We start from the raw sequence: 25,044 nt of genomic DNA, 5'->3' as shown, positions 1-25,044 counted from the left end.
GCCCAGAAGCTGGACGTTGAGTCAGGAGTATGGACTGATTATAGATGGCTCCACGCTGTCGCTGATACTCAACCCCTCTCAGGACTGTGGCTCCAGCAATTACAAAAGCATATTCCTGCAGATCTGCCTGAAGTGCACTGCAGTGCTCTGCTGCCGGATGGCTCCTCTGCAGAAAGCACAGGTATTTATTTACCTCTCGCTGTGACACACGCTGAATTCATCAGCTGGGACTTCACCTGAGCAGGTTAGGCAGTCCTAACCAAGCAGGACTTCTCCAGGCTGTGTGTAAGCCTCATCTGAGCTTCAGAGCAGGATGAAAATGCACCGTTCTTTCAAATCTGAATGCAAACCCTTTGTGTAATATGCTGGCAGGAACCCATAAACCCAGGCCAATTAGAAATAAACAAAACCTCCCAGTTTGCTCTTTTTTTTTTTCCTTGCCAAATTTGTCAAGTGGAGTTGGTGACTTCCTCACTGCAGCAGATGATGTCCCAGCCTGATAAGTGATGTGTTTCTGCTCCCTGGGGTGCGTGACAGAGCCCACCCTTGGGAGAGCAGGGTCTGGCACAAGGGAAGAGCAGGATGTTGCTGCTGGGGTTTGTTTTTAAATCCTGTCCTTCAGCCCTGCCCAGCTGGGTTGGGCTTTTGCTCTGGTTGTGACCGCACAGCAAGTAAAGAGGGCTTTTATTAACCTGAGCTCTCCAGGTGTTATAGTGCTGCTGTAAAAGCCTGATTGCTTGTCCTGGGGGGAGCAGTGGGAAGGTCTCTGGAGGCTTTTTCACTGAATTTTGGGTTCTGCTGCTGTTTTTTGATTTTTTTTTTTCAATCTTTTAGATTGTGCGAATGGTGAAGAACACAAAAGGAAGCCCGATAACCCTGTCGATAGGGGATGGTGCAAATGATGTCAGCATGATTCTGGAAGCACATGTTGGAATAGGTAAGAGTCCCTGGAACACCCATCTCACAGCCCAGACCTGTCTGCTCTGGCTGGGGCTCCCCTCTGAGGTGCAGTTGTGTTTCTGATTGAACGTGGCTAAACCAATCCCACTGAAAAATGTGGCGACTCTGCTCTTGCTTTCCTTGGAGGCAGAGTTTAACTCCAGATTAATGCTTGAGATCACAGAATCGTGGAATAGTGTGGGTTGGAAGGGGCCTTTAAAGGGTCCAACCCCTGTAGTGAGCAGGGAGATCTGCAGCTCCATCCAGTTCCTCAGAGCTGTGTACAGCCTGACCTTGAATGTTCCCAGGAATGGGGCACCCACAGCCTCTCTGGGCAGCCTGTGCCAATGTTTTACCATCCCCAGTGTGGAAGAGAGAGGTGAGATTCTCATCTGCTGCTCACCTGTGCTGGCACCATTCTCTGTGTCAGTGATACGCTGCAGGTTATGTTCCAAATCTCTGTGACCAAAGTGGTGGTGGTGATTGCTTGGGGCTCAGGGAGAAGGGGCACAAGCGGCAAACAGACGGTGATTAGTGACAGGACCAGACTCCAGTGCCAGCTGGTGGCAGCAGCTCAGCACAGCACCCACAGGGCTTTGTGGGGCTGGTGCCCGGGTGTGTTGTGCCCGCGCTGTCCCTGTTGTGCCCGCGCTGTCCCTGTTGTGCCCGCGCTGTCCCTGTTGTGCCCGCGCTGTCCCTGTGACTGACAGCAGCTGGAGACTCCTCCTGTCTGCAGGCTGGTGTCTGAAATTCGGGAGCCTCCTGTAGTACCACTGAGGAAGGGTCAGTGGGAGAGGAAAGGCACATTCTACATTTGGGGCTGTTGGAAATGCTGTGGTGCCCTCTAATGCAGGGAATCCAGTGCAGTCCATCTGGATGTGGCTTTTGTGAGCAGAACAGCTCTGGGGATGTCTCAGGAGGCTGAGCAGCTGCAGGGGAATAACTGAGCTGTGAGAGAGGCAGGCCAGCCCAGGGGAGCCAATTCCTTATCGTCCATCAGGTTTGCCTAGGCACCCTTCACCAGGCTCTTACAGGAAATCACAGAGCAGCCTAAATATAGCTTAAAAGCTCCAGAGGCAGGTCTGAGTGTTGTGGAGCCAAAGCCACGCCAAGTACTCATGTTTGGTCTCCTGGGGCTCTCAGGAGGGAAGCTCAGCCTTTGTCCCTTTGAGGCACTGAGTGATGTGAGCAAACCCAGGGGCAGCATCCAGGTTCCAGCCCTTTGGCATTAACCCTTGCCGTGCTTCTGTCTGCAGGGATAAAGGGCAAAGAAGGACGCCAGGCCTCCAGAAACAGCGACTATGCTGTGCCAAAGTTTAAACACTTAAGAAAACTGCTACTAGCACATGGGCATTTATATTATGTGAGAATAGCACACCTTGTACAGTATTTCTTCTATAAGGTAAGGGGCAGTGTGCAGCTGATCTCTTTGTTTATCCTGTGCATTTCTTTGGCAATAGAATAAATCAATAAACAGGAAAAACATGTGGGGGATATTCTGTAGCTCTGTTTTCCCTCCCTGGGACAGGCTGTGTCTGCCATGTGCCTGTCCATTGCAAACAGTGCTTCCAGGGCAATGTGAGCATTCTTCTAGTGTCTCCTGCAGATACTAACTGCTCACAGGATTGCTTTTGTGCTTGATTGAACAAGTGCCCTGCCTTGTCTGATGTTGTAATGTCAGACACCAATGTCTGATAACAGGAAAAACTGCTTGGGTGTAGACTGAGAAGTCAAGTGCTTCCCTGCTGACCATTTGTCTTTTGTTTTCCCAGAACCTTTGCTTCATTTTACCACAGTTTTTATACCAGTTCTTTTGTGGATTCTCACAGCAGGTAACTTCCACTAATTTGTCTATGAAGGCAGGATAAAAAGCAAGTGGCAGAATGAGGCCTCCTAGCAGAGACGTGGCTTTTGGCATCCTGTCCCTTCCCCACCTTGCTCCAGAGGACAGTAGGAGCTGGCCTTGTTGCTCAGCACCAAATCTGGAACATAATATTTTGAGGCCATAACTGAAAAGAAAGGAATCTGCTTTCTTTCCTTTCCCATCCACCAGCCATAAACACAGGTGGACACCTTCCTGAAGTAGTGAGAGAAGGGTTTGGCTGGTTTGTCAGCACCTGATTTTGCTACTTCTGCTTTTCTTACAAGAACAAGTTTTGAATGGTTTCCTGATCTCATCTCCTCTGCTGCATTTCACTGCATTAAAAATGTCACTCAGAAGTAAGAATGGTTCATTCTTTTATGTCTTTTAAAAAAAGACACACAATGAGTGTTACCAGAGCTTTGTTTAATCCAGGTAAACATCAGAGGGGCAGATCCATGTGTGAGTGGGTTCAAGTGCTTGGAGACAAGAGCTTTGGCTTTCATGTCAACTTAAGGGGCTTTTGTGTCTATTTGGGCTCAAAAGTAACAGGAAGAGTCAATGGTGAGAGAGAATTCTCTGCTTGTTTTGGCAGAAACACTTGCCTTTTTTTAAAAAAAGAAGCTCTAGTTCCTTTAAAACAGTCTAGTCTTTAGAGAGCCACAGGAGGCATCAGATGTATTAATAGAAAGGGCAGCACAGGAGCAGCAAGAGGAAAGCTGTGATAGGGGCTGTTCAGTCATGTTTTTTGGGGGATAAGCTGGAGATGAGACCAGCCAGTTACAAAACTTCCTGTCAGTGGGGGCAGGTTCCTGGGCACTGCAGGTGCCTTGTTCCCCTTGCACTGCATGCAGCACAGCTCCATCCAGTGAGGCTGTGCTGGGTGACAGAGGGGTGGATCTGTAGGAGCTGGTAATTTATGGTTTCATTTCTTTGTGGAGAGGCCTTTTCCTGTCTGTCTCATGTAACCCTTTGTTCCTCCTCGAAGCCGCTGTATGATGCTGCTTATCTGACCATGTACAACATCTGCTTCACGTCGCTGCCTATCCTGGCTTACAGCCTCCTGGAGCAGCACATCAGCATTGACACTCTGACCTCGGACCCTCAGCTCTACATGTGAGTACTGCTGGGCTGGACAGGCCTCTGCACACCTCTGGTACCCAGGGTTTGGGTTTTCTGGGTGCAGGAGGGTGAGCAGGTGCCCCTGTCCTGTGTCAGGGATGGCATCACCACCAAGTGCAGAAAAAGCCATTTCTGTCCCTCCAGCTCAGCTGTTCCTGCAGTCAAGCTGAGCAGCCTTGTGTTTACTGCCTATTGCTGCTTGTTTATGCTCTCTGACAGTGTCTGGTCTAGCAAACTGCACTGCTGTATCTCTGCGAAGGGTAAACTGTAGGTGGAATTCATCCAGAAGAGAAATGGAGCTGTGAGTGTGGCCGGACCATTCCTTCACGTTACCTTTGAGCCCAGCACGTGATGGAGCGTGCAATGCAGGCAGGGGAGGTGCAGCCTTCAGGAGGAAAACAGATCCATTCATTTTCAGGGAGATGAATGTTTCTGAAGCCCAGCTCAGGCAGGTGGTTTCTCAGCCTGTCTAAATGGATGTGGTCCCCCAGGCTTCCCCTCCACAGGCCAGGTCCCTTATCAGACCCCAGGGAGCTCTGCTCATCAATCCACACTCTGTGTTCTGCCATGTTGCCGGGAAAAGGACAGCTTAGACCGTCTCCCTCTGCTTTGCTTGTTTTCTCTCCTTGGTTGCAGCAGGGAGAGGCTCCAGTCTTGCCCAGGAACAGAGATGCTTTCCATCTTCCTCCCAGCCCTGCGCACACACGTGCTTGGGGCAGCCTTTCAGCAGAGACTAAGGAGGGTGTTTTCTGGAGGAAGCCCCTCTCCGTGCATCCCTGTTGCCAGCTCCCCAGCCTGGCAGTCAGCTCAGCCCTGGGGCAGAAGCCAGGTCAGGGCTGCTTTGGGCAGTGGCCCGTGCCAGCCCTGGCACTGGTGTGATGCTCCTCAGCAGTGGAGGAGCCGTGTGTGCTCGAGCCAAGGGTGATCTCTGTGCAGACAGCAAAGGGAATTATCAGGTGCCTGAAATACTGTGTGAGCATTGCCTTAGGTATAGAAACAGCAGTGAATGCAGCAAGAGCTGTAAGGCTGGGAAGGGGCTTGGGTGGTTTGAAGTGAACACTCAGAGCCATGATTGATTAGAGCTCTGTATTCCCTCACTCCGTGGCAAAATGCCGCCGTCTGGATTTTTAAATAGCTTGGTAATTGAATATTGTGCGACAGAGAGCAGGAACTGCAGGCCCCTGTGCCTTCCCCTGGTGGGCTCTGTGCTCTCTGGGGTCTGTGTGTGCAGGGGAACAGCCGTGGCTGGAATGTTCATGACTGTGCATGTGCTGCTGGGTGCAGAGCGCCCGCTGCGCTGCTGCTGGAGGGAGTGCTGAGCTGCTGCAGTGCAGATCCTGACTCTGGAAAAAGCTGTTTACCACCAGCCCTGCAGGGCAGAAATGGGAATGCAAAGCAGAGCTCGCAGGGAGGAAGCTGCTTGTGTTTTCTCTCCTTGCAGTACCCCACACTTCCAGTCTGGTTTATCCTTGCTCGTTTCTCAGACCCAAGTTGTGACACGTTAGAATGTGGGCACAGCATCATCCTGTGTGTGTTCCAATAGGATCTCATTTCAGAAACTGCAGTTACAGGGGCCCAGCACCACGCAGGTTTGCAGAGTGCCTCTTGCTGAAAGTGGATGTATTGCTTTAGGAGTTAAGGAGAATAATGCAGAAAAGGTGGGGAGCTTTGTTCATAGCCCATCCATTTGCTTGTGCTGCCTCCATGCCAGATCTCATCCTGTATTCAGCCAAGAGCCTCCTGCTACAACCCCTGTGATAAAAACACCCACCATACAATTCAGGAGGTTATTTTCAGCCTGTGCAGAAAAACACCACTTCAGGGAACAGGACTTGCAGAGCTTTTCTCAAAAAAGGACTTTGTGCTTTCAACAAAAAGAAGGAAACAAACCGTGGATTTCATGCATCCCATACAGCTGCTCTTTAGCCTTACCCTGCTTTTAAAATTTAGCAGAAAATGTCAGATACCATGGGCAGCACAGGGGCTGCAGGAGAAGTTTAGGACATCCTCTATTCACTTTGTGCTTTTTTCATCCAAGTTTTACCTAGAGAAGAAAGACAAAACAATTCATATGCTGAACCTCTTGTGATTTCTCATGATGTGCAGCTGATATTGGAAGTGTTCTTTGTGTCCTGACAGGTGTTTCTGTGGTTTCCCCTTGGCTCCTCCTGCAAGGGCTTGCTCCAGGCGCCCAGCCCTGCCTGAGGGAGCTCTGCAGCACTGCCTGACCTGCTGCTGATGGTGCTGTTACTCCATCTCTTGGCAGGAAGGTGTCAGACAATGCCATGCTGCAGTGGAGGCCCTTCCTGTACTGGACCTTTCTGGGCGCCTTTGAAGGACTCGTGTTTTTCTTTGGGGTTTACTTTCTTTTCCAAAACTCATCCTTGGAAGATAACGGCAAGGTAATGGCCCCAAAAGAGAGGGAGATGAGTGTTTGTGTTGTGTGCTGCCTCTGATGTGCTGGCAGGGAATATCTGCTTGAGCTGTGCACTGTGTCTCCAGTCTTGTCCAACAGTGGAGCCTTGCTTATGGTGTGATCCTGCAGCAAATGCTTGAAATAAAACATTTCCAGATCGCCATGGAAACGGGGCAGAGCTGGTTACACTCACTAGGTAAAAGGACTAGTCTCACACACAGCCCTGTTCAGCGCAGTGGGCTCTGCACAGTGCTCTCCCCTCCTCTGTGTGACCCCAGGCACTGGCCCAGGGCAGGGCAGTGTCTGTCCTTCCCACCAGGGACAGCCCAAAATTCACTGTGTGCTGGGCTGGTTGTGAGCAGCTGAACCTCGATGAGATGGTGCTCCTTAGGGCTGCCTGTGTGCTGGGCCTGCCTGGGGCTCTGCTTTCAGCCTCTTTGCCCCGGCCAGGGCTGGGCTGGCCTTTGCTCCTGTTCTGGAGCCAGCACAAGTCCCCAGCGCTGGTGGCAGCGGGACGTTGTCCCCAGCGCTGGTGGCAGCGGGACGTTGTCCCCAGCGCTGGTGGCAGCAGGACGTTGTCCCCACTGCTGGTGGCAGCGGGACGTTGTCCCCAGCGCTGGTGGCAGCGGGACGTTGTCCCCAGCGCTGGTGGCAGCAGGACGTTGTCCCAGCTGCTTGCTCGTGCCTCTGCTGTGGGGAGGAGCACTTGCATTGCTATGGGAGCTGCTGGGGTTAATTTGCACAGGAAGAGGAGGAAAAAAGATGGAGGGCTTTTTTATTTTTCCTTTTTTTCTCATTTTTTCTTATTTTGCTGGTTAACTGAGTACAGAGCAAAGCATTAGTGTAGGACAGCTGCTCAGATGGCCTGAGTGGTTTCAGGACCCTTTCCCCAAGGGAATGTGCAGCATGTTATTAGGTCTTGGCTGATAGGAAACCTCTTTACACCATCACTTGTGGCCCTTGAAAACACCAAAACTCTTTTTAGTGGCTAACACTTGAAGAAAAGCTGATGAAATGTATGTGTGTATATCCATACACTGCATCAATGCCAGCATTTCTGGCCCCAGCTATGTGCAGCCAAGCCCCTGTATTGTCAGATCAGTGCTCTGCTGTATCTGTAGCCATTCTGGTTGGATTGGAAGGAAACATGAAGCACTGATGTGTTCTGCAAATGCCTTCAGGCGTCAAATCTATGTGGCACTACAATGAGATCTGTGGTTATGTCCTGTTCTGTAAACACTTATGCCTGTAAGAACTGCTACCAGCAATTGTTCATAATATCCATGTATGTTTGATTGACTCTTTTTTCACTCCTATTGACTTTAATTTTTTTGCATTTTTTGGAAACTTTTACATTTCACTTTCTGTTTTAATGTATGCATTCAGAACTTGACAGCCTTTGGTAAGCATCTCTCCCATTCATTGCCATCACTGGATTTATAGACAGTATCTGCTTTCCTTTGTGTGCATAGTCCCTAGCTCCCACAAACCAACCAGCTGGGACAGCACAGTACCCACTGGTGCCTTCTGCGAGGGGACTGCAGAGACATGATGAGGATGATGATGGGTGTGATGAGAAAGCAGAATCTGAGTAAATTGCCAAGAAACCCTGAGCTGCAGGTGGCGCAGTGACTTGTGTCCTCATTGACATTGCTGTTAGTAGGAGGCTGTCCCTGTCACATCCCAGCTCTGTCACCTGTCTGTGTGTGGCACTGCATGGCTCAGGGTGGCGCGTGCCGGGAGCTGCCCCAATGTCCCTGTCCCGTGGCTCTGTGGCTCTGTCCCTGCCCTCCCCTGCTCCCTGCTTGCCCCTGTCCCTGCGCTGTGCCTCCCCAGAGGGCCAGGACGCCGTGGCAGTGCCGTGTGTTTTGCAGGTGTTTGGGAACTGGACCTTTGGGACGATTGTCTTCACCGTGCTGGTGTTCACCGTCACTCTCAAGGTCAGCACCCCCCTTCCCTTTCAGGCACTCCCTGCAGGCCTTTCCAAGGCTGGTGTGCACTGTGAAATCATGGGCTGAATGTGCTCAAGGTGAACTGTCTGAGTATTTCCCACCACACTTAAATCTTCTCCTGTAGAGGCAGAACCTGCTTACTTTCCTTTGTGTAGTCTGTGATATTTAAGTGTGCGTTCTGTTTGAATTATTTTTCTATTTTTCCCCTCTTTTGAGGACTCCAGTTGGTTATGGTTGACTCTTCCCCACGCTTTCACCTCTTGATGTTCAGTTCCAGCAAGAGGAGAGGAGCAATAGAGAATTTGGGTTTGTCCACCTTGTTTCAGACAAGGCTGAGTGCCAAAGTGATCACAAAAGAACATGTGTCAAATAACAATAGCAAATCTATTTTGTTTCATGGAGCTTTCCAGAACAAACTGTTTGCATAAGACCTTACAAAAGGTCTTTTGTGTTTGGTTCAGGACAGCAGGTGGTGACAAGAGGCAATTACAGTCCCTGTAACCTTTAGATGTTTCTTTCCTGTAGGATCAGGGGTTGCATCAAATTTACTCCATTTAAAAGTGTCAGTTACAATTAGAATGCCACTGTTTCCCTGCTACCATTGTGCCAGACTGTGGACATTGGAAATGTTTTTCCTGGTGCCCATATGCACAGAGGTGGCTGTTTAGAGAACCTTCAAGGTTAATGTGAAACCAGTCTGAAATGTCACATAAATCCAATGCAATGCACTGTGCACCTAAAGCCTGTTTTGTCTCTCTTTGTTCCCACAGCTAGCGTTAGATACCCGATTCTGGACGTGGATGAACCACTTTGTGATTTGGGGCTCCCTTGCTTTCTATGTGTTTTTCTCATTCTTTTGGGGAGGAGTCATTTGGCAAGTATCGTTTTCTTCCCCCTGCCCTCTGTCAGGGCAGTGCCCAGTGCTGGCTCTGGCAGTGCAGCACCCCCTCCTTTTCTGCTGCTTGAGGCTCTTGTCTTTATTGGGAGGTTCTAGAGTAAACCTTTTAGGGTCTGTTTGTGCATGTGGAGGAGAGAGACAAAGAACTTGTGCTGGAAAGAAACAGAAGGAACAGGTGAGGCAGGTGCAGAGCAAGGGGACCTGGCCCTCTGGGACAGAGGGAAAAATAAGCAGGAGAAAGCCAGGTCCTGGTGTTGAAATGATGGATCTGAGTAGGAGAAATTCTCATTGATTTGAGTGCACCCAGGACTGTAGGTTTAATGTGTTGCAAAAGCAGGCAGGTATTAGTACATTTTAAACATCTCAGTTTTGTATTTCCTGTGCTGCAGTAAATGTTCAGTGGACACTCGCAGCATCTCTGTTTTACACCTTTGCTTTGCCATGGGATATTGGCTCGGTCCCTGATCCAGCAACCTGCTAACAAGGATGTGGAACAGATTTCATTATTTTGTGTGGGGGTCACAAGCTTTAGCTCTTCAGTTAACTCTTGCTGACCAGCAGATCCAGATGTGCAATCTAGCCACGTCTCTATGCTCAGTGTGAGTTTTCTACTGAAAACTCTTTCTACTGTTTAACTTGCATAGCTCAATATTTTTCACCTAACAGTAAGCAAAACCAGGATCCTTGTCATTAGTTATTGATGAGGTGTTTTTCACAAGCAGCTGTTGGTTGCTCTCCCTCATCAAGGAAAGGAGGAAGGGGCAAATAACCTGTTGTGATTGAGAGACTCTGGATTTCCACTATCAAACCAAACCAGAAGCTATAGCAAAGCCTGACACTGAAATAAAATGACCTGGTTTGTGATGAGGTGAATTATTTACCAGTGATGGTGGCTAAATTCAAACCCCTTCCCACCCTGAAAAGAAACACACGTGGAAGATGCAAAATGGATCATGACACTCTTCCAGAAATAGTGCAGCTGGAGGCAGGAGATGTGTTAGGGGAGGGATGGACAGTGTGTTTCTGTGCTGTATCCATCTCTGTCTGAAAGGGAGGCAGAACTGCTAATAGCTTTACCTGAAGTCTCCTTTGAGTCTGATCTTCTTGGAAAACCAATGTTAACCAGAATTTATTTCTATCCTTTCTTTTTCAGGCCTTTCTTGAAGCAGCAAAGAATGTATTTTGTATTTGCTCATATGCTGACTTCTGTTTCCACATGGCTGGCAATAATTCTCCTGATCTTTATCAGCCTTTTCCCAGAAATTCTTCTAATAGTTTTAAAAAATATAAAAGAGAAAAATCATCAGGTAAGGAACGAGGTGATGTATCACACTGTGTTTTTGGGAAGACTGTTCTCACCCTTAGGCACCAGATGAACCTTTAACAATACCACGTACCACTCACGTCTCAAGGAAGGCTTTCTAGAGCCTTGTCTTGCTCTTTCACATGTCAGAAAGGTCAAGAAGTTATTCTAAAAATACTGCCTAGCTCTGCAGCAGGGAGAGAGTCAACCTGTGCCTTCCCCGGGTGGGAGTGTGGTGTCTCCTAGGGAAGAGCATAACCCTTGTCCAGCCTGAACTGACCACCAAACACACTTTATCTTGTCCTGAGACAACTGCTTGTTTTCATGTCAGCAAAGCAGGCTGCTCCCCTGGCTGTGTCCCCAGGTGCTGTGCAGTGGGAGCAGGGTCAGGTCTGGTCACACCTGGGGTTTTTCTGTGCCAGGGCTGCACAGCTGGAGGGACATGGGCTGGGCTCAGTCAGGTAACCCCCAGCCCTGGTCATTGAAGGGGTCACAGGAAGGTTTGGGTTGGAAGGCTCCCTAAAATCACCCGGTTCCAGCCCCCTGCCAGGGCAGGGATGCCATTCCCTAGATCAGGCTGCCCAGGGCCCCATCCTGCCTGGCCTTGGACGCTCCCAGGGATGGGGCATCACTGAAGGTGAAAGCAGGAGAGCTGGTCAGAGAGCTGTGGTTGTGTTTTGTGAGGATCCATGTAACTTCCATTTGGGTATGATTTAATAGTTTCTAGCTGGACACCCCTGTTGAATAGGCTGGGAGTGAGTTGTTCTCAGCTGCAGGCATAGGAGAGCTTGGGGACAGTGGCCTGGAAGGGTGACCTGGGGATTTCTGAGCCCCAGCTCAGCTCACCTGGGAGGTGACCCATTTTTGCCTTCAGCTGCTGAGCAAAGATCTGTCCCCTCTTGCAATTCTTACTTTCAAGGGTGCTTTTTATTCATGTAACAAAGGCTCTTGTGAAATCACTTAGCAAAGCAAAGTGAGTGTCAACTAGAAAAGTCTCTTCAGATGTGCATCCCAAGCTAAACACAGGCTGAGCCATATTTAAATGTACATTTTGAGTAAGAGCTTTATTGTAAGTGCCTGAAGGAGGTACCAGCTCTGGATATCTGTGCCAGCCATCAGACACCAGAGTCAGCTGCCTGATTGGTAAAGGCATCTAGGACCAGGTTTCAAACCAAAACCCTTGTTAAGAATCCTGACCTTAATATTGAAATAAAATAAAGATCAGTGTCCCAAGGGAAGCATACAGTGAAAAACAAAATTAGGGACATTTGTGTAGGAGCCTGAACCACAGCTGGGTGGCCAAGGGTCCCTTCTGGAAGGGGAGGACAGACTTAGGCCAGGTTGTTGGGCATTTGCCCTTGATCCCAGTCAGGGACAGGGTTTCACCCCCAGTTTCCTATAACACAGCACATCAGCTCTGCTCAGCCTTTATTAAATTTTCTGTGTGGTAATGTGGTGGTTGTTTTTATTTTGTTTTGGTTCTGTTTGTTTTTTTAACTGCAAGGCGCATTTGTGTTTTCCTTGGTTTCTGCCTTTCTCTTTCTTGTACTGCAATTTTTCTGTCTTTTGTGCTGTTGTGAACTAGGTAACGAAGCGCCTTCCTTCCTCAGGAACATCCACTATCTTCATGCTTTCTCAAACTTCCAGCAATCACAGCTTTTCTTGGAGTGAATAAGGTGATTTCCTTTCTGAGTCGCAATGTGTTGCTTGCTCAACTGCTTTTTTCTTCCTTCTAATGCCTAGCTCCTGAAAACCCACCCTTAGATGTGCTCACACAGCAGAACCTCGCTTTCCCCCACCTTTGCCTTAATTTAAATCTTCTGCTTACATATTTCATCTGTCTCTTGCCCTTGGGTCTCTTGCTGCCCCTCAGGTGGGTGAGCTGGTCGTGCTCAGGGTGTCCAGGTGAGGTGGACACAAAGCTGGTTACACTCTCCTTCCTTGCTGTAGTTTTGTCTTGGCGGACCAGACAGGAGTGGGACGAGGTGGAGTTGATGTTGGTTGTCCTCTGGGTGAATTGTCAAAGGGCTCAGGCTTGTCTGGCCTGGGAGGAGCTTCCCCAGTCCATGCCATTGTCAGTGCTGCTGCTGTTCTTTGTGTGGGTGATGAAGCCACAGCCCTCAAGCCCCACATCAAGGGGTGCTCCTGGACCTGCTGACCGTGGGGCTGGCAGGGTCACCCGCAGCAAAGCACCCCGATTGCACGTCCCTGGTGCCTGGGTTCACTGCAGCTCTCCACCATTACTGGCTGCTCTAAAATACCAGTTGTGTGGAGATCAGAGATGTCTTCTGCCCCCTAGAAGCACCTGCAGCGTGAATCTCCAAACACTGTGAGGAGCGGGGCAGTTTCTGAGCACCTGCCATGCCTGTGGCACTGCAGACCCAGCAGTGCTGTCACGGTGTGTTGCCCCATCCTCTGTGGAACGGGGGAGCTGTGAGAGGGGCTGTGTGACCCAGCGGGCTCAGGGCTCGTGTGCTATGTGTCTCTTTGCCTCGCTGTTGCAGAGCAGCAGGAAGGCACCTGATTCATTGTCGGCCAGACCTTCTGTCAGACCTCTTCTTTTAAGAACATTCTCAGATGAGTCTAATGTGTTGTAACAGGTACCCTGTCCTGAGGATTGGGATGGTTTTAAAGGCATTGATTAACCAAATGTAACCCCCTCCAAATCAATTAAACCATGGTTCTTGTAATCCTCTTGGCTCTCGGTGTGGGGCACCTGTCCTTGTGGAATGGAGATGCAATGCTTGGGATGCATTTTAATTTGGGGATGTTGTACTATACAGCTTCTTCAGAATCCCATGTCTGTACAGATCATTTCAAGTATTTGGCAATATGTAAACAAATCTTTCAATCTAACTGCTACTTCAGTCTGATATTAGCACAAAATTTAATGTGAGAGTCCAGCCTGAATTGTGCTAACACTTGTAATAAAAGCTGATACGTTTACAGAGAAGGATGGAAATCTCAGTTGTTAAAATGATTCCAGTATTGCATCTGAATGGTACCAAAATCCCTTTCTCTAGGGTGCATGCTGTTCTGTCAGATAGAAATAAGTATGTTTTAATTCATCTGCACAGATGGGAACTAAACACATGTACTTGTCTGTGTGTGTCAGCACATGGGACGTGTCTCGGTGTCCGTGTGTCTGCACACACACAGAGCATCCTCCTACGAGTTGATTTTAAACTCTGTAGTTAGCCAATAGCAGAATAAAAACAATAAAAGTGCCTAATTGAATTCACAATTCTGCATTAGGGGAGATGTTATGTGCGGTGAGCTGCAAACATAAGCCTGCAGTCTATGACCCTCTCGCACCTCTGTGCCCACAGCTGCTGCTGAAGCAATCAGATTTGTGGGCATGGCAGGGCCAGCAGCCAGCCTTGCCAGCCTCCGTGCAGCCAGGCCTTCCCACTGACGTTAGGTGGTGCTCTCCACCACCACATTCTGGTGCAGACTGCTGTGGAGGCGGCTGGACCAGCACAGGGGCTGCAGGGCACAGTGGGGCAGATGCCACTTTAAGACTTCATGCAGCATTTTGCAAATTGTGAAAATTTATTTGTCATCTGATTACTTGGTTGTGAATGATATTTGGCACTTTTATCATGGGCTAATCATTCTTCTCCTTTATATATATACTTTTTTTATAACCCAGGGAAAGGTTTATGGCTTTGGGAATGTAACAGTTGCAATACATGTTTGTTTTCCTTCTGATTTTTGCAGGCTGGCCCCTTTGATCTGCCTGTGTTAGTGTCATACAAACGTATAGAGAATGGTTATGTGAAGGCTGAAGATGCTGTTACTCATTTGGCAGAAAGATATCCTCTCAGGATACCTTAAAGTGCTCCACACAAACATTGTCATGCTGTAGGAAACCCATGGTTTTAACCTGGCAGTGACCTTTGATAGTACCAAGGACTGCAAGCAGCCGTGCTGGGAGAGCAGCCAGGGCACTGGCCCCACGTTAGTCTTTGGTCTTGAGGCTTCCCTGCCCTCCCAGAAAAACCAGTTCTGCCAAATCCTACATCACTGGAGGCTGAGACAGCATCGTTAGGAGTTCACCCCAAACAGCACGGATCAAAGTGCAAGAGTGCAGTGCCAGCCCCATCCCACGCGGGGCTTCTGTGCCCGCTGCAGATCTGCCCGAGAGCAGCAGGGCTGCTCAAGCTCCTGCTCTGCCTGACCAAAGAAGTAGCACAGACTTCAACCCCGTAACATTCCCCTGCAGCCCCCCGAAGGCGCTGGGAAGAGGCTGCTGCCCTCACAGGAGGTGGATGCAGCCCTGGAGCCCCTCTCCTGGTGCTGGGGCTGTGCTGCCTCGGCTGGCTGCTGCCCCCTCCCAGCCACAGGTTCCCAGATGGACACTGCAGGATCAATGAAAATCCGGGAGAAATCTTTGCCCTTCTCTCCTCCAGGTGGAGCTGGAACAGTCTGTGGTCTGTCCACAGCAGTGGTGTCCCTGTGAAGACCTGCAGTGCTGGAAGTGCCAGAGCATCCTCCCCCAGCCGGTTTGCTGCTGGGTTTATTCCTGCTGGAGAGCGAAGAAAAGGTTGTTCTGTGGCTGTTTGTGATGGAAAGAAGCTTTGTGGGGGAGAAAGGAATCCCAGAAGCTGGGCTGTGCCAGGCTGTGAGCCCCAGTGCCCAGGCTCCTCTGCTGTGCTTACATTACTGCACTGTGCACTGGCTCCAACACTTTAAAGGGTGAGGGACAGTGTGGGCCTTGGCTGATCCCAGGGACATGGGCTGTGCCTGTCAACCCGCAGGTGTATGAAACTGCATCTTGAGTTATTTGCACTAAGAAAAAAGAAGACAGTTTAAAATTCAATACATGAACCTGATTTCATTTTACATTTTGTTTTTTAAATTGGCATGTTCTTTTCAAATCTACCTGTACCATGGTAGTAGGAACTTTCCTCTTTAGGTTCTGCACAGCAAAGGTGAGATGCCTGACTCTCAATATTTTTTTTCTCTCTGATACTTCATGTGTGGCAAGAGCAGCTTCTTTTGTTGTGTTAAGTCACGAGCAGTGGCAGAGCAGGCTGTGTGCCCCTGCTGGGTGGTGTGGCAGTCCTGCCTCGTGCTGATGTCCCCCAGAGGAGCAGCTGGGAGAAGCTTGGGGGCTCCTTTCAGAAGCAGCAAGCTCTGCACTGCTGCTGAGTTTGGCTCCTGCTCGCTCAGCTTTGTGTCAACAGAACAATTTGGGACAGACAGAACATTCCCCTCACCAAATTTTGTGGAACTGCAGACTGTTAATTGTTGGAAGAGTCGAGCTTTGCTCTCTGGCTGCCATGCCTGCGGTTCGTCTGCGGCTGGTGTGGATCAGCTGCTGGCAAATCCTCTCATGCATCCTGCAGACGTTGGATGGCCTTACCTGAGTGGGAGAGGGGAGTGCACAGTCCCTGGGGCTGCTGTGCCCTCGCCCAGCACGGGAGGGGACGGACGGACAGGAGCACTGTATCATACACTCTGCACCGGCCTCAGCACGAGCGGCGTCCGCGCTCGGCTCCTGCTGCATGCAGGGCAGGAGCTGCACTGCCAGCATGTGCCCGTGGGCAAAGCTCTCATTTCCTGCTTCTGTTTGGTTTTCCCATTCTCCCAGCTCATTTCACAGACCTGAAACTCAACTTGCAGACCTTGTCCCGTGCTCAGCTTTCCTTGCAGAAATGTGGTGCCTACAGATCAAGTACGTGATGGATACAATGAAGATGTGCTCTATATGCCAAATCTAACCATTCTCCTTAAATACACGGTTGCTGACTTGTGTTTACATAACCTCTGAAAAATGGGCACGAAAATGCCTAATTCCTGTGATTCAGAACCATTCCAAGCCCGAATGGTCCCAAGCTTGACACCTTGCTTCTCAGTTTGTTTTGTGTCATGCTCTACTCCAGGGGTCAGTCTGTTCCCCTGGGATCCATGGTGGTGTCAGTGGGAGCAGTGGAACCTGACATGTGTGTGAACTGTTCAAATTGTCACGTAACCAGGATAATTTTGCTGCCTGTCTCAAGACAGAGCCTTCTGAGAACCAAATCTTTCTCTTGGCCTTTCCAAGTGTCCTGTCTCCAGCTGGAACAAGCCATTGCAATAGCTGTACGTTCAAACCCAAGGCGTGCGGGGTGGAATTAATGTGGAATGTCCTCAATACAGCTCTTTTGGGGAAAATGCAGTGTTTCTTGGGCTTGGATCTTCAGGTAGTGCACTGGTGTAGGGCTGGGTGCCAGGACAGCCAGGCTGCCCTGGTCCTGCAGGAGAGCTGATCCTCGTCACTCAGCAGTGACAAAACCAGAATTCTGGTGGTTGTGGGTGACTCAGGGCAAACAGGAGCCCCTTCTGAGGCTAGAGAGGGGCAGAAGTGCTCATCAGGGCTGTGAGGTGTGAGGCAGCAGGGCTGGAGGGGCAGCAGTGGGACAGGGATGCTGTGCTGGGTTCCCTGGTGCCCTCAGGTACACTAAAGGTCAGTACAGGCTTTTCGGTGGAGAAACTTGAAGGAAAAAAGGCTGGGGTTTTCTCATCATAATTTGTTGAGGTTTTATCACTGACTAGTGACACTGAAAGATAAGGAAAGTAATTAAGATTCCCTCTAAAACTCTTATGTGATAACAGTGGAGCTTGGTGTAGTCATAGCGACTTTTCAAAAACTAATCCTAATCATTATGAGAATATTATAAATGACTTGGAATTGCATAAAAGCTTCAAATTGAATTTGTATACACACAGTTGAAAAACTTTCCTAATACTGCACCATTTATCCAATTTCCCAGCTATAAATTTTTTTAAAAAACCATGTAGTGTATAGAAAATGTAAATTATATACAGGCAATGAGCAGATACATTTTCAGCTTCTTGCAAAGAAAAAGGACTGCAACCTTACATTTTTTTCACTTAAATGCAATTTTATACATTTATGTTGCTTTATATCAAGGAAATTGAATGTGAATGTTACCTTTTATGAATGCAACTTGCTCTTTTTTCATTACAGAAACTTTTGTTTGAAGTAATCAATAAACTTTGGTATGTTGTTCTGATTAATATATATTTGTTGTCTCTCTGATCTCCTTGGATACTCCTAGGGGTAGTTGATTTTGTGGCTTTTTCCAGGGCAGGACTAGGGGCACAAGCAGCATTTTCACAGTGGGATAGGTGCCAGCAAGGCCATGCTTGGTTGTCTGACGTGGAGCAGCGTTTGCCTAAGGAAACACTGCTTGCTTCTCATACATTTTTATTTTTCCAGCAGTGTATTAGCAGTTGTGGGTATCAGCTGCTGCACATAGCTGGCCTGTGTGCTCTCAGCTAATTTCCCTCAAAATGGATGTTTAATTGTGAAAGTGAGTCCTGTGAATTAAGTGAATAAATTGATTTAACTTTCTAGGATAGGTGAACCCAGGGCTTCAGCTGACATTTAGGAACTGATGTAGGTCCATGTGCCTGATTTCCAATCACAAAGTGTTTTCCTTGCTGCTGTTTTGGTTCTTGGTTCTGTGTCATGGCTGCCTGTAAGAAGTAATTTTTAGTTCAAAGCCTCAAAATACACAAATGAGGTTTGCAAAGTGCCTGGTGCTGGTGAGGTTCAGGCCCAATATTTGCATTGATGAAATTCCAACAGCACAAGGAAACTGCTAAAGCACGACTCACGGTGTTTGTATAATGCACAAGAAATATATAGGCGTAACTTTCATTTTAAGGACACGGGTCTGTTTCAAGCTGAAGTGTTTGTAAGGAGAAACTGACAGTTTGAAAAATTCTGTTTGGGCTGCTTGGATGCCTGCAGCTCCCATCAGGCACCGCAGGACAGATGGCTGAGCTATTTAAAACAAACTAACCTTTCCTGAGTACTATTGGAAACCAGATACACGCATTGAGAGTCTGAATAGTGATAGTGAAAATGTCTGCAGGGTGGAGAGGGTCTCGCTCTGAGCTGGCTGGCCAGGCTGGCAGGACAGGAGCTGTGAATGGGAGCGATGGGAGCTGACCGCAGGTCACCAGTGCTTCAGAAAGCACCAAAATTAGCGTTTCAGACACCCGTGCAGCCCTTCTGGTTAGAAAGGAGAAGCAGTGTCGTGCTGTGAGGTGATTTTTAACAAGGACAGCAGTTGTTTGAAGGTCGGGCTGTGGCGTGTGAGGGCTCTTGGCACGTGGAGGGGTCACGGTGTCCCTGTCCCTCTGTCCCCTGCAGCTGGTGCAGGACATGCAGCAGCAGCGTTCTCACTGCTGGCATGGGGCTTTGCTTTACGTTCTCACACGTCTGGATAACCTGCTAAGCTGGAAAATAGGCAGTGGCCTGGAGAAAGGGCGTGTGTGTGCACCTGTGAGTGTTCCTTTCCAAAAGCAGGAGCTGTGACAACAAAGAAGGCAGCTCTGACTGACACAGGGGAAGGTGGGAGTGGGGGAACAGAGTGGAGCCCTTTGTTTTTATTTCACATTCAAGTAAAGGACATAAAATTCCTCCTCCTGATTAAACCTGGGCAGGTGTGGCTGGTTTCAGCGGGGCCAGGATTTCTGCCAGGCTATGGAGGGTCTGCTCAGCCTGGGCCAGCTTGGGAAGAGCCTCAGTGGGCAGTGCCCCTGCAGTGGGTGATGCTGCAGTCTGCACAAGAAATCCTCCTAAAACCCCTGCTCATGAAAACCAGCCCGAGGTTAATTACTCTTCTGCACAAGTGGTTTGCTGTGGCTGTGCTTTCTCCAGAGCTGAGCAATTCCCTTGGACATCACTTTGACTCTAACCTGTGTTTAGCCAGCTCTGTTTTTCCAGCTCTCAGCACTTGACTGAACAGGTATTTTTGAAGGGTGATTTCTCAAATCCAAATAATGGCTCCAGTCTCAACCCAACCTTCTAGCCTTAATGTGGGAAAGGGAGAAAAAAGTTTTTTTTTTTTTAATTCAAGAGCTTTAGAATTTTGTGTGAGTGGGTTTTTTCAGCCCCTGATCTGGAATTAATGAAATTAGTTGGAATTCTTCCTACACCTTCTCCCTAAGATTAGATTTAAGGATGAGGCATTGCACCCACATGAAATAAATCTCTGCAAACAGGTGCTGTCAAGATTTTCCACAGCTTTAAAGGGCCCTTGCCCCTCACACACCAGTTTGTATGAGCCGCCCTCAGAGTGCTGAACATTGCTATGGGGCCTGGACAGGAGATCCCTGAAAAAGAAACAGCCAAGTTTCTGGCTGTCATTGTTTCCTTTTTAATCTGTCTCCTTGCTGCTGCTCTCTCAGTTTAGCAGCTCCTGGGCAGGCAGAGGTAACACCTGGCTCTGGAGGAGCCAAGGGCTGCGGGCAGTGTAGAATGGGGGCGGCTGGAGGATGCAGAGTGCCTTGCTGGGACAGCTGGGCATTGGTAGGGAAATGGCCCAAAGTGAGCAGCCAGGGTTCCAAACTGTGAATCTCAGTGGCCATAAGGAGAAGCCACGAGCAATTGCCCCATAAGGGAAAGCCATGAACGATTGTCCCATAAGGGAAAGCCATGAGCAATTGTCCCATAAGGGAAAGCCATGAACGATTGTCCCATAAGGGAAAGCCATGAGCAATTGTCCCATAAGGGAAAGCCATGAGCAGTTGCCCTCCAGTCTGAGCTAGCCCAGCTTTTCCAGCTGTGAGCTGCCCGAGGATGCCTGTGTCAGCTGAGCTGGCTGCAGCAGTGCAGCTCTGGCTGTGCTGGGTTCCTGCAGCAGTGCAGCTCTGGCTGGCTGTGCTGGGTTCCTGCAGCAGTGCAGCTCTGGCTGGCTGTGCAGGGTTCCTGCAGCAGTGCAGCTCTGGCTGTGCGGGATTCCTGCCTGCACTGGGGCCAGCCCAGCCCACTGGGACTCGAGCAGGGGCTGGGCTGCAGAGACCTCATCCGGATCCTGTCTGGATGACATTGCCTTCATCCAGAGAGCAAGAAATGGATTGACTGTGAAACCCTGGGGGTGACAGCTGCATCTTCTCCGGCGTGGCTTCATTCTCCCCAGTCCCTGTGTCAGAGGCGGGTGTGTGGGGCTGAGTCCCAGCCCCAGCAGAGCATCCCCTGCACAGAGCTGGGGCAGAACAGGGGCTTTGAGCACCTGGATGGGTCCCATCCTCCCTGGGCCGGGGCACTTTGGGACAAACAGCATTCCGGTGATAAGAACTCAGCAGGAATGTGGCAAGGCTCTTTCTTGGCTTGTCGCCTTGTGTATCAGACTGATTTTTTCATGAGTACCTGCACAGGAACTGTCCCTGTCACACAAGGAGTGCTTTATGACCAGACCGAAAGTCATCTGTCCAAACTGTTTGGTGGTGAGAACCTGCTGTGTCACCCACGAGGAGCACTGGCTGATTGGGTTGTTTTTCCTTGAAAAATTCTGTGTCAGTGTAAGAAGGACCTACCAAAAGATGCTGGGGTTTATATTACCTCTGTTAGACCATGGCTCTTTAATTAATAGCCCTGACTGCTGAAGTGTTGGAAAAAGGCTGCTATTATAGTAAAGAGCATAATTAAAAGGTTGTTTTGGAAAAACAGGAACATCTACTTCTCCATGCTGCCTCCCTGGGCAGCTCAGGCTCCTGAGAGAATGAGCTGGCATCGTTGGAGCCTCAGCATCAGGAAAAGTGAGACTGATGGGTCAGCCCCGTGCTGTGCTCGGAGCTCTGGCCAGCACTGGCTGTGGTACAGTTTAATGTAGTGCTCATAAATTGTTCAAGGAATTTGCTAGAATGCTGCTTGCAGAGGATGGAAATGCCTTTTTTTTTCTCCTACAGAAGTGGTGTAAGGCAGGGAGTAAATGCAGCTGCAGGGTGGTTTGCTGGGGGGCACTGGGTATAGTGGTGAATTAAAGAAAAAAAGGAATAAAAGGGAAAGGAGGAGAGAAAGGAAAGGAAGGGGAAAAGGGAGAGGAAGGAAGAATGGGGGAGAAGGAAGAAAGCAAAAGAGGGAACGGAAGGAAATACTGGAAAAAAGACTAAAAAGAAGGGGCAAAAGAGGAAAAATAGGGGAATGGAAAAAAAGGGGGAAGGGGGAAAAGAAAAAGAGAAAAAAGGGAAAAGGGAGGAGAAAGGGGGGAAGGGACTAAACTAAAGCAATAGAAAAAAAGGGCGAAAGGAAAAAAGGGGAAAAGAGAAAAAGAAATAAAGAGGAAAAAAAGGGGGGAAAAGAGGTAAGGGCGGAAGAGGGAAAAAACGGCAGAAAAGGGAAACAAACAACCAAATAAACAAACAAACCAGAAAGGAAAAAGCGGGGGAAGAAGCTAAAAAAAAGGGAAAGAAATGCCCGGGGGCGGCGGTGCCGGGGCGGTGCCGGTGCCGGGGCGGTGCCGGAGGCGGGGCGGTGCCGGTACCGGTACTGGGGGCAGTGCCAGTACCTGACCGGGGCGGTGCCAGGGCGGAGGCGGTGCCAGTGCCGGTCCCGGGGCGGTGCCGGGCGCGGACAGAGGCGGTGCCGGTGCCGGTACCGGGGTGGTGTCAGTACCGGACCGGTCCCGGGGCGGTGCCAGGGCGGAGGCGGTGCCAGTGCCGGTCCCGGGGCGGTGCCGGGCGCGGACAGAGGCGGTGCCGGTGCCGGTACCGGGGTGGTGTCAGTACCGGACCGGTCCCGGGGCGGTACCAGGGCGGAGGCGGTGCCAGTACCGGTCCCGGGGCGGTGCCAGTACCGGTCCCGGGGCGGTGCCAGGGGCGGTGCCAGTACCGGTCCCGGGGCGGTGCCAGGGGCGGTGCCAGTGCCGGTCCCGGGGCGGTGCCGGGGCGGGCAGAGGCGGCGGCCCCGCCCGGCGGGCCCGGGGCGCGGAGCGGGCGCTGCGGGCGGGGAGCGCTGCCCGCGGCATGGCCCTGGCCCCGGCCCCGGCCCCGGGCGGGCCCCCGCCGGGCAGCACCTCGGCGGGGGACATGGAGCGCTACTACCGCCTGCTCCGCGCCGCCGCGCTGCTGGAGGCCGCCGCCGGTGAGTGCGGGCGGCCGGGCCGCGGGGCTCGCAGCTGTCCGGGCGGCGGGGGGACAGCGGCTCTCCCGGACACCGCGGGGCAGCGGCACCGCGGGCGGGTGCGCCGGGGGTGCCCCGTGCCTCCCGCCCTATCCCTTCCCGGGGCCGGTGCCGGGCGCGTTCTGCGCGCTCGGTGCCGCTGCCCGCGGGAGCCTCGGCAGCGTCCGTCGCTCGCGGGTGGCCGAGGGTTCGAGATACCGTTCTGTTATTCATTCACGGACGGCACGGTGGGTGCGAACGGCCCCAGGGGCTCAGCAGAGACTTGGCTCTGCGCTGCCGGAGGTCCCGGTGTCACCGGGTGCGTGCCCGGAGTGCCCGAAGTGCGCGGGGTGCCCGGAGTGTCCGGTGTCCCCGAGTGCGTGTCCGGAGTGCCCGGGGTGCTCGAAGTGCCCGGGGTGCCCGGTGCGGGCGGCAGGCGCTGCCGGGGCACGGGGATGGATGTTCCCCAGTGCGAGCCCCGGCGCGGCTCCCGCGCCACAGCTGAAGAACTCTTCCCGGGGAAGCTGTAGCTCCGCTCTGGCCGTGGCTGCCCGTCCCGGGTGGAAGCGGGGGAGCAGGAGATAGGTGTGTGTGAGGTGTGCTCCTCTGTCAGACCCCTCGGCACCCCCCGTGTCCCGTGTCCCCGAGCACCCCCGAGCGCCCGGCTGTGTCGGGAATGCAGCACTGTACTGAAGCCGCTGTGCTTCTGTGCCCGCACACCCTGAACGTGAGAAGCACATGCAATCTGATCCCTTATCTCAGGCCGTAGCTGCCTCTGCGATGTTTCCTTTGGTGGACGGTGATCTGCTCAGAAATTGTGTGGAGTTCTCACTTTTTCATTATTTTCCTGTTTTCCCAAGGGGAGTTACAGGTGTTTTTGTGGTGAGGGGAGTTACAGGTGTTTTTGCAGCAAGGGGAGTTACAGGTGTTTTTGCGGTGAGGGGAGTTACAGGTGTTTTTGCGGTGAGGGCAGTTACAGGTGTTTTTGCGGTGAGGGCAGTTACAGGTGTTTTTGCGGTGAGGGCAGTTACAGGTGTTTTTGCGGTGAGGGCAGTTACAGGTGTTTTTGCGGTGAGGGCAGTTACAGGTGTTTTTGCGGTGAGGGCAGTTACAGGTGTTTTTGCGGTGAGGGCAGTTACAGGTGTTTTTGCGGTGAGGGCAGTTACAGGTGTTTTTGCGGTGAGGGCAGTTACAGGTGTGTTTGCAGTGAGGGCAGTTACAGGTGTTTTTGTGGTGAGGGGAGTTACAGGTGTGTTTGCGGTGAGGGCAGTTACAGGTGTGTTTGCGGTGAGGGCAGTTACAGGTGTGTTTGCAGTGAGGGCAGTTACAGGTGTTTTTGCGGTGAGGGCAGTTACAGGTGTGTTTGCAGTGAGGGCAGTTACAGGTGTGTTTGCGGTGAGGGCAGTTACAGGTGTGTTTGCGGTGAGGGCAGCAGTTACAGGTGTTTTTGCAGTGAGGGGAGTTACAGGTGTTTTTGCGGTGAGGGCAGTTACAGGTGTTTTTGTGGTGAGGGCAGTTACAGGTGTTTTTGCAGTGAGGGGAGTTACAGGTGTGTTTGCAGTGAGGGCAGTTACAGGTGTTTTTGCAGTGAGGGCAGTTACAGGTGTTTTTGCAGTGAGGGCAGTTACAGGTGTGTTTGCGGTGAGGGCAGTTACAGGTGTGTTTGCGGTGAGGGCAGCAGTTACAGGTGTGTTTTGCGGTGAGGCCTTTTCCGAACCAGGAGGGGAAGGGGCCCTCGGGTGGCTCCAGGCTCACTGGAGGATGCCCACCTTGGCAGGAGTGGGAGCAGGCAGAGCCAGCACTCCTCGTTGGTGTGCAGCTGGTGGAGTGCTTGCAGCTGTGCTGGGCACAGAAAAGACACACTGACCCAAAAAAGGCTCCCTGTCTAGTGCCAGCCTTCTTGACATCTTTGCAAGGCACAGCTGTGGTGCAGGAGGAATCTGCCAGGGGTGGGTCACAGGTGAGGGCTGTACCAACGGCCCAGAGCTGCTGTGTCCGTGTCCCTCTGGGGTGCTGCCGCAGCACCTGCTGCTCTGCCTGCCCTGCCCACCTGACCTGCTCCTCTCCCTGCACCCTGAAATGGGGCAGGTACTGCAGGCAGGGCTGTCATGGTCGGTTAGCAAAGGGTGCTGCTTGAATGGATGTGGTTAAATGCTCCTTGTGCTGCTCTTGGCAGGGAACAGCCCCGCTGCTGGAGCAGGAGCTGGTGCCATGGTTTGCTGCGAGCTGTGCACTGGGAACCAGGTGAGGGCAGGCTGTAGGTTTCTTCTGAGCATGAGCCCTCTCTCCCAGCCGGCTTTTGGCAGATGACCTTTGTGTAATGGTCATACAGAGCCAAAATACCCCCACAAAGGCACATTTGTGTGGTTATAGCTGCAGGATCTGGACCCATGATTTGGCATCCACACAGGTTCTGAAAATAAAATGTTGACAAAGAGGCAAAGTTGAGTAAGGCTCTCCAAATCATGAGATTAAAAATAAATCAGAAGCTTTTTTCCCTTATTGCCAATTTGTGAGCGTTCAGCCTGATCTGGGACCATGTTTTAACCATTTCCCTACATGCAGCAGTACTGGAAACTTGTTGGTTGTTTCTAGTAGAAACCCGTACCTGCCTCAGACTGAGATAAAAGCCAGTAAAAATCCCAAGCCCT

General features: G+C 51.0%; 2 protein-coding genes across 7 annotated transcripts in view; both read left to right on the top strand.

Moving 5' to 3' along the window:
• The window catches only part of ATP11C (ATPase phospholipid transporting 11C), a 53,276-nt gene extending 35,761 nt beyond the window's left edge, over positions 1-17,515 (top strand). The window contains exons 20-31 of one of the 6 annotated variants that reach the window (XM_030967392.1): positions 7-181; positions 835-937; positions 2,196-2,341; positions 2,712-2,771; positions 3,789-3,916; positions 6,189-6,324; positions 8,213-8,278; positions 9,061-9,164; positions 10,342-10,495; positions 12,102-12,167; positions 12,996-13,091; positions 14,212-14,344. In XM_030967392.1, coding sequence (XP_030823252.1) covers positions 7-181; positions 835-937; positions 2,196-2,341; positions 2,712-2,771; positions 3,789-3,916; positions 6,189-6,324; positions 8,213-8,278; positions 9,061-9,164; positions 10,342-10,495; positions 12,102-12,167; positions 12,996-13,088 — 1,231 coding nt within the window. In that variant the 3' untranslated portion in view covers positions 13,089-13,091; positions 14,212-14,344. Of the gene's footprint in view, positions 1-6; positions 182-834; positions 938-2,195; positions 2,342-2,711; positions 2,772-3,788; positions 3,917-6,188; positions 6,325-8,212; positions 8,279-9,060; positions 9,165-10,341; positions 10,496-12,076; positions 12,168-12,995; positions 13,092-14,211 lie in introns of those variants that run through there. The other 5 variants (XM_030967394.1, XM_030967391.1, XM_030967395.1 and 2 more) reach the window with 5 other exon arrangements.
• A 4,729-nt stretch (positions 17,516-22,244) lies between these two features.
• MCF2 (MCF.2 cell line derived transforming sequence) overlaps positions 22,245-25,044 on the top strand; it is a 52,982-nt gene continuing 50,182 nt past the window's right edge. Inside the window, 1 exon segment of the mRNA XM_030967467.1 lies at positions 22,245-22,375. Coding sequence (XP_030823327.1) covers positions 22,258-22,375 — 118 coding nt within the window. The 5' untranslated portion in view covers positions 22,245-22,257.

This window comes from Camarhynchus parvulus, chromosome 4A (genome assembly GCF_901933205.1).
Source record: "Camarhynchus parvulus chromosome 4A, STF_HiC, whole genome shotgun sequence".
NCBI lineage: Eukaryota > Metazoa > Chordata > Aves > Passeriformes > Thraupidae > Camarhynchus > Camarhynchus parvulus.
Note: the sequence above shows the minus strand (reverse complement) of the source record. Positions and strands in the feature narration are given on the sequence as shown.